Source organism: Pomacea canaliculata, linkage group LG11, assembly GCF_003073045.1.
Source record: "Pomacea canaliculata isolate SZHN2017 linkage group LG11, ASM307304v1, whole genome shotgun sequence".
Lineage (NCBI taxonomy): Eukaryota > Metazoa > Mollusca > Gastropoda > Architaenioglossa > Ampullariidae > Pomacea > Pomacea canaliculata.
The window spans coordinates 10,802,257-10,811,478 of NC_037600.1; the positions used below are offsets into that span (position 1 = coordinate 10,802,257).

Here is a 9,222-nt window from a genome sequence, read left to right on the forward strand (position 1 = left end):
CTTCTAGGGAAAAAACATGAGTAATTGTCACATCTCAAGTCTTCTCTGGCACATGTCCTTCCTTCAAGCTTCAGGCAAAACGAACCACAGAGAAAAGGGACATCACCCTAGAAGATGAATTAAGCCACAAGGTTAGATCTGGCTCACTAGCTATCTAGACTAGAAGTAAGGGAAACAATTAGGTAACGAGCTAGAAGTAGGGAAACAACTCAGTACAAACTCACCTGTTCTTGCGTATTCCCTTTTGTTGTTTGGTAATAATAATTAACGTTCTTTTAATACACTAAATTGCCTCGCGTTTTCATTGGGATTATGCGTGCTTGGGGGCTCGAGCTAAAAGTTGTTAATTAATAAGCAATTTAGTGTGGTAGCACGCGGTTAGTGTCGACGGGATTTGGTGGGGGTATCGACGGTGTTTTGAACTGGTGACAGAAATCGTACCCCTACCAAATCTACGGCCCCCATCCCAGGTTTAGACAAGCTACATAAAACAAATACTGTTTACTTACTGCTGCTCGAACGTGTTCCCGTTTAAGATCCTCATACGTATGTCATCCTTCAATTTTTTTTATCTGTTTCCAGCTCGCACACCAATCTCGTCCTCGAACTGTGATTTGATTCAACACTTTTTCCGTTTCAATCTTTTGTGTATTCAAGAACAATACAAAAGTATCCGTACGGATAAATCTTTTTAAAAATGTAGTTTAGACATCTGCTCTTGAGCTTTCGACAAAGTACTTTGTAAGCAACTTTGCCATGACGAGGTTGGTGCTGACGTTGCTCAGGGGTTAGAGTCCAAACGGAACTTCCAACAGAGAGTAAAGCATGGTTTTTTTAAAATTTCTCGAGGTTTGTACTTTTACTTATGATTTGGTGTTAATTCACTAACAACGATCACGAATACGTTAGACTAATATACAGGCAAACGAGCACAAAGTTTTAACAGTAAGCAGAAGGAATTAAAACTTTATGAAGAAGAACAAGAAAAAAGGAAAAAAGAACAAGAAGAATAACAAGGAGGAGAAGAAAAATAGCATGATGATGATGATGATTAACTAAAAATACTTTTTTTTACTATGAGCCAGTTATCAAAGTGACATCGACATCTGAAGTATAGACACATTAAAACAACAAAGGTCTTCTGCTCATGACAAACTTTTAACCAGAGCCGACATCACCATTCAGTGAGGTAACACTGTGTTACTGTTGTAGCGGTGAGTACCTGTACAACACGCCTACTTTCAATCCGGTTGGATAGCAAACAGGTGAGCGCGAGAACAGCTGACATTTGAAGGATCGATTCAATAAAATGAAGAGCAACAGCGAAACACGCCTGCACCTTTAGTCTAATGTCTTCTCTCCGTCTGTCCTTCTCTTCATCTGTCTCGCTACTCAGTCACACTCACCTCTCTCTCCTACTTGTCTTTCTCGACCTTCTGATAAAAACACAGCAACAACTTTGCAGAAACTTTCTAATGTGGACAGGTGAGATAGTGTTTGTCTCGATGCACACAACATGCTGAGGTGCGTGTGATAGTCTGCAGACGACAGTCAGATGCCGGGTATTTATCCACATACTTCCCGCGTGATTCTTCCACCCAGCAAATCAGGATATCTCTCTTTCTTTTTATGTTTTCCCCCACCCGTTCTCTCTATCAGAAAGCTCGTCATTCACTAAATGCAATACCTCCCGCTGACAAAGAGACATAAAAGTCAAGTTTTAAGAATGTTTCTTGAAGGAGGGAGGATAAATATATCTACAGCTTTCATTGTCACTGTTTCTAATTGGAAAAAAATTAGGAACCGACGATTAACTGAAAACAAATTTACCTATATTTTTATTGGTAGAAAAAGATATATTTTTGTAACCTTTCTCGCTTTAAGAAATTACTTTCATTTTTTTCTACAATAAATATCGTTAGTTTCTTCCAAGTTCCAAAAAAAAAAAAATAAATAAAATAAAAGAAAGACACCATGTAATACTGCCTTGAATATTCTTTTTTCTCTCGGTGAAAATCTTTTTGCTACGAAAATAGTTTTTATCTGAATTTCTTTAAATTACAAAGTTAAAGTATTATTTTTGATTTGCTTTTTGCTTTTCAACTGGAAAGTAGTAGGAAGCAAAGATTCACTTATTGTAATTCAAGATTAGAAAAGCTACAAAATATTTTATTAGAAAATAAAATATTAAGGCCTACTGTGGTTTTAGTCATGCGACCCTGTTTTTGACAATGATGTATAAAAACAAATATTTGTCCTTTTTAAAATTAAGTAAACCAAATTTATTTCTTTTCCCCAAAACAGGAAAGTAGTTCTGGAATAAAGTTTTAGGGATCTTTTATAAGAGAGGTACTTTACAGTGAAGAATGTAGTCGTGTGTTCCTCTCCTTGTGCGTCGAGTCGGTTTTTTTTTAGGAAGACTCTGGAGTCGCTACTAATAACAAAACATTTGATTGCCATATTTATTTTCAGAGTAGACTTCCCGTTGTAATGGGCAGAGTGGTAATACCGGTCATTAGACTACTTTTCTTTCATTTTTTATCCAGATTGTCTGCTACAAATGTCAGCATCACGACTAGTGTCGTCTGGTCAGGGGAGGCAGACATCACTGCACACAGGGCCACACAGCCCCGGAGCAAACATTCCTTAGGTTCTACTCGTGGTAATCACACGTACAGTACGAGTCCACACTCACCGGCGGTTAGTAACCATGGTGACACGGTGACACGGATGTTTGCTGCTGTAAGTAACAACTCTGTTACCGAGATGTTAGGTACAGTAACAGTACACAACACGTCTCACAACACACGGACAATTGATGGATCGTCTTATTTTAATTTAGAATTTAGAAACTGTACTAACCGTCGTGTGAGGTATCACGTGACCTATAGTAAGGCGACTATTCACTGGTCATTTATTCCACAGGTAATTCATAATATTTTGTCACCTGGCGACTGCTTTTGTGAACTGGAGATAAGTGTTCCACAAGGAATGGTGGCTGTCGTGCACAGTGTTAAAAGAACAGGTTATTTTTCTAACTTAGAAAACCTTACACTGCTGGACGACGCCAACGTGACTTTGTATACTGGGTGTATAGGGGAATTACCATCCTCATTTGTTACTTATTCCCATCTCGTAAACTTTCATTTGGCAATCGCTAAGGCTTATTTGAAGAGAAGATCTCATCTCAGGATAGTCATGAACATCACTACACTTCCAGACACCAGTCGCCCACAGTTTCAAATCATCTTTAATTCTTCAACATCAGGTATGTTAATTTAGTAACTTTTGTATTCAAGACATCAACACAAGAGTCGAGAAACTTCAATGGACTTGTATTAGTAATTTCTGTTTGTTGTAGCTGTCAATAGTTGCTGCAAACAGGCCAAGTAGGAAGCGGCCGGCAGTGTTTGGAATTTGGCTAATGCAATGAAGTAAAATGTCTGGCAGATGAAATAGAATATTTGGGTTCATAGATATTGTAAAGACAATGAGTATTAAATGACTAAAATTAAAACTATCGTTAAAATATTCATTAGGACAGTGAATATAAAATCGAATTTCGAACTGAAAAATAGATTGTCTTTTAGGACCATGCTTACATGTAGAGTCATTAGATAATAATAATAATTGATTGTATATTAAAAAAATCGTTTTCTACATTTTTTCGTGTATGACCGTAAAATATATAATAAATATAATTACAGCATCTCATTTGAGGAAACTACTTCACTCCGTGACGGGCTGTGTCTCGGCAATTGCCGTGTCTCCCTGAAACAATAAGCGGTGTGAAGTGACAATTATATTATTTTGTCCCTTTCTAGTATTTATAACTGCAGGGCTTCTGCTAAGGCTAAATTCTTTGGGGTCCCAGGGACCCCTTCTTCAGATTTTTAAGGTGTCCCTGTTCTTTGCCCAAATTTGAAGGGGACCCCATTGACGAAAATTGAAGGGGTCCTCCGAACTTTTAATGCGTACAGTACGTAATTTTTAGCGTAAGCAGAAGCCCTGTTAACTATATATCAAACATAAGGTTTGTTTTTTATTCAACACGTGCTGAACGCCCTCCACCCCACCCCACCCGGTTCTCACTCACTCTGTCTCTCTTGTATGACATCAAACTTGTTGTCTCTTGTTTTATTAAAAAAAAAATTTCGTTTCTAAATGATTTATAGGGCAAGTCGAATTAAATAACTGGATGATACACGAAGAGACTCTACCATTTATAAAAACGTCTGTCCATCTGCGGGCACCAGCCGACCATATTGTTGTCATTCACTTTATCTTTCATTATAAGTCATGCGGGATTGACGAGGACACCCGTTATGACATCATCTTCCGCACAGATGGCAGCACCGTAAAGTACAAGTTGTGTACAACACCGCAAGACGTGTGCAATGGCCTTGTCTTTTATTCCGGGTGGGTACTTATAGAATTTATATGTTTTAAAAAGTTACGGGGAAAAGAGTTTACAATAACTTTTGACTTTCATCACATCTCACAACCACCTGCTGCGCTGTCAGGAGACAGGTGGAACTGCTCGGTTAGCGACTGGCCGGAAATGTGGCAAGGTGTTCCCTGTGTCTTCATGTTTGACTGTTACGACAGGGAAGCAGAAGGTGGATGTTGGCAAGGTGATGGTACATTCAAGCAAGGAATATTTCAGGTTCACGGTAGATGTCTTGCTCTCTCGTATAAAGAACAGCAATCGTCCTGGTACCTTGACAGCCAATGGTGTCGAAAACATGGAGGGCAACTGGTCAGTCTGAGTACGAGTAGCATGACACACCGTTTTCTGGAATTGTTAAGGAGGCTTAACCTACTGGCCAGAGGTGCCATCGGTCTGACGACAATGTCGCATGTAAAATCACCAATGTAAGTACACTTATACTATTCACACTCACTTAAATACATTGTCGTTTTATCGGCTGTGCAATGTTTTCTCTGATTACGAATAATTTGACTGACTAAACAACCGACTATTTTTTGTTTACCAGGTATAAACACAGTCTACAGTGGCTTGATAAGACTGTCGCACATACCAGCAAGACAAAGTATAGAACAGGTCAACAAAACTGTTTTTTCTTCGAAGTATTTTTTATTAGATTAGAGTTAATAAAATCACTTCTTAGAACAAGTTGTAATGGCTCTTATCCTGTAACATCTGTCTTATGCCAGCTTAAGAAACCTTCTAGACAGCACCGTGATGTTCAGCTGCCAGTGATTGTAACAAACGAACCCCGTGACAGACTGTCAAAGGTCAGTAATAGACTTAAGTTGTTTACAAGGAGCTAGACGTTGGAAAGGTAAATAATGATTAGCTTATTGTTGTATTTTAATCTTGGTTGCTGATCAATTAGAGATATTTATTAATTATATATATCCAAATTTATCAGAAAGTAAGATTATTGTTGTAGGTACGTATGATATTCTTTATTGGATTTAGTGTTCAAGTTGCTGTTTATAAAATTCACACATCCCACTATTCAACAGGCTGCGTACATACGGTGTCCGGCCAATCACTTCACTCACGTCTTCCTGGCTTGTGATGACGTCTCTTCCTGTTGGTCCAATAAGTCTGGCGCCACGCCTTCCTGTTCCGCACCACTGACGCCACTTCCGCCGTCGTTTAAGTGTGGCGGTGAGGATAGTGTCCCTTACACACTCGTGTGTGACCATCGGCCTGACTGTAAAGACAGAAGTGACGAAGATTTCTGCGTTTTCGCTCAGTGCGCTAGTCCGTTAGCTGTACTCTGCAGTGGAAGAAAGGTTTGTTTGCTTCTGACCTGTGCCAAATAAGCTTGGTGCAGAAAAGTGTCTTTAGGTTCCAGGACTTTAATTTTACATCTACTAAACTTGATTATCGAAAAGGAACGGCTTAGTTGACTATTTACAACATGTTGGAAATGTCGACTATTTCTTAATGTGTATCGGACTTAGAGAAGAAAATAAATTAGTTTCATTAAATGAATAGATGAATGAAAACATTTGCGCTTTTTGCAGTGTGTTGACTACACGATGGTCTGTAATGATCAAGTGGACTGTGATGACTATGCAGACGAAAACCTGTGTCACATAAGCTCTTTGCAAGTGGATGTATTTACATTTAAGGAGTTTGAAACGACATCTACTAGATTTGATTATCAAAACGGTCGGCTGGTGTTGACTGCTTACAACATGTCTGACATGTCGAAGTTTTCTTGTCCAGTTGCCCACTTCATGTGCGCCAGACTTCACCAGGTCTGTCTTCCTGTCTTCCTTCGTTGTAACGGGCTGTACGACTGTCCTGATCACGAAGACGAGGCGGAATGCGACAGGTACACGTGTCCCGGCTTTTACCGCTGCCGTCAGTCTCAGGTGTGTGTTGACGAGAGTCACGTGTGTGACGGGGTGTACCATTGTCCTCAACGCGATGACGAACTACTGTGTAACGACACCTGTCCACACAGTTGTGTCTGCTACGGTCTGGCCTTCATTTGCTCGGATACTTTCCGTGCCGCTGACTATTCTAACCTTCGATATCTGGATGGCAGCGGCACCTTGATGACCCTCGCTGACCTGTGGAACAACACTTTTCTGGTTCACCTCAGTCTGGTCCGTAGTAATCTGACTAAACTGCATGAATTGGTTTTGCCTAATCTCCGCACTTTGGATTTGAGCTACAATGAGTTAACTAAAATAAGTGGCCGGTTCTTTGCCGGTCTCAACAATATAGTGTTTCTGAAGATAAGCAACAACCCGCTGACAAACTTCTACAATTTCACTTACACAAGTCCTCTAAAAATCTTTGACATGTCCGATGTCAAAAATTCAGAAATCGACTTTTCAATAATGAAATTTTTTTCAAAATTAGCGAATCTTAATCTCTCCGGTAATCAAATAAAATATGTGACAGGAGACGGATTCCCTAGAATGATGAACTTGCAGGTGCTTGATCTGCGCAAGTGCCCTCTTACTCATTTCCCAAAAGCAATATTTCAGGCTCTAGACCGACTGGAGAGTGTGTTTGCTGACAACTACAAGCTGTGCTGTCCGGCGACACTACCCAAGGGCTTCAACGTGCTCAACTGTCACGCTCCTTCGGACGAAGTGTCTTCCTGTGACGATCTGCTGCGCTCCAACGTGTACCGCGTGGCCCTCGCTACCTTCGCCTCGTTATCGTTACTGGGAAATGTCGGCACGTTGCTTTACCGCTTGATCTTCCACAAAACAACAGGCAACGTGGGCTATGACGTCTTCGTGTCCAACTTGTGCGTGGCGGACTTTCTGATGGGTGTGTATCTGTTGATCATCGGAATAGCTGACCACAGGTACCGAGGGGCTTACGTGTGGGAGGACGTGAGCTGGAGGAACAGCCACTTGTGCAAGGTCACAGGTTTTGTGTGTTTGTTGTCCATGGAGGTGTCTGTTCTGATGATCTTTATGATCACTGTTGACCGCTTTTTTGTTCTTCACTTTCCTTTTAGTTCCTTCCATTTCAGAAAACGTTCAGCACAGCTGACATGCGGGGTAGTGTGGGTGGCAGGTCTTGTCCTAGCGGTAACCCCTTGTCTTCCTATGACGTCACACTGGCAGTTTTACAGCCAGACTAGCATTTGTATTCCCCTTCCTACATCGAGGGTGGAATTTCCTGGTCGTAAGTATTCTTTTATCGTTTTAGTTGTCTTTAATTTTATTTGCTTTGTTCTTATTTTTGTGGGTCAGGTGCTAATTTACTGGTCTATTCGCTCAAGCTCCATGTCTGTGTCCAACACATCCAAAGCTGTTAACGACATCACCATAGCCCGCCGTCTAGTCACCGTAGTGATGTCGGACTTTCTTTGCTGGTTTCCTGTGGGTTTGACGGGAATTCTGGCGTCGTACGATGTTGCCGTGGCAGGAGAGGTCAACGTGGCGATGGCTATTTTTATTTTACCCGTCAACTCTGCTCTCAACCCTTTTCTTTATACACTTAACATTTATTTAGAGCGCCGTCGCCGAGCACGAGAAGAAGAAAGACAAAAACGTATTTTGTGCCAAATTAAAGTAGCTAAAATTGTTGAGTAGGTGTGTATTGTAGTGACAGAGAATAAGCGGTCCTCTTGACCTTATGTCTACTTTCTTAATGTTATTAGGAAAAGTTACAAAAAATAGCATGTTATAAAATGAGAAGTAAAATATTGCTTACAAAATGTTTTGTATTATGACAAATTGCCTAATTGATTTAGTCCGTTAGAAGAAAAGTTATAATTTTAAGTGTGTGCTATTGCATGTGTGTGAACGACTTGATAGCTAGATCTTCATGAAATGATATTTATGTAACATATACTAAAAACCTAGCTTCTATTCTGTTAATGGTAACACTGTGATGAGGTGAGGCAGTACGGGTTTTGTTACTAACATTCTTGTGATGATATTAAGATGTAATGGTATCACGTGTTCGAACATGAATATACAACATTTGTTTTTCGTATAAATCAAGCGTCTGAGTAAGTTTTAATACTGCTGAGTATAATGTTCTAAAACTGCTAAATTATTAGTTGAGGCAGGACATTAGAATAATTAAAACAACCTGGTAATGTGTTCGATGTAACTATTTTAGCCGGTAATACAGGTTACTGGCTTATACAGAATGATATGTAATGTTATGTAATGGTAATCATTTCTTTGCACACGGCACACAACGAATGGTTCTGAACCAATCAGACACAGCTTGTCCATCCTCCGCGGTCGAAATTCTACTTAATGCCTCTTGCTGTTTGCAATAAGCCTGTGTCTCTACTTGTAATTGAATTCGTCTCATCAAAGATACAGATTAATCGTGTGAGAAAAGATTGTGGAAACACTCGTAAAAAGCTTAAAATAAACTGTTTTATTTCATCACATCTCATCATCTCATCTAGGGCTATAATACTTTCGATAGTTATTTTTTCTTTCTTGTCCCTTATGAACAATGAGGCTTCTATGATGTAAGTGAGACATTTTTGACTACTACTTCATTTAAATATTGTAGACCAGTGTGAATAATAAAACAGTGAGTAAATAAAAGGTTGTCATAAACTAAAGTTAGTCTTTTCATTCAGCTTTTTTGGGAAAGTTCAAGAGTAAGGTAACACTGCTGTGCCTCAAAGTAACACTGGAAGTTGCAAACTTTCCTCGATTTTTAATTTTTGTAATGTGTTTTTACACCTAAAGAAGTGGCCTTAATCAATCAGTAAGCGTTTCTAAAGAAGTCAAATGCGT

General features: G+C 39.7%; 1 protein-coding gene across 1 annotated transcript in view; it reads left to right on the plus strand.

Moving 5' to 3' along the window:
* Positions 1-7,592, plus strand: part of LOC112575739 (low-density lipoprotein receptor-related protein 2-like) — a 33,311-nt gene extending 25,719 nt beyond the window's left edge. The window contains exons 5-8 of the mRNA XM_025257746.1: positions 5,179-5,259; positions 5,455-5,769; positions 6,004-7,059; positions 7,482-7,592. Of these exons, the coding sequence (XP_025113531.1) occupies positions 5,179-5,259; positions 5,455-5,769; positions 6,004-7,059; positions 7,482-7,592 (1,563 nt within the window). The remainder of the gene's footprint in view (positions 1-5,178; positions 5,260-5,454; positions 5,770-6,003; positions 7,060-7,481) is intronic.
* Positions 7,593-9,222: the final 1,630 nt, after the last annotated feature.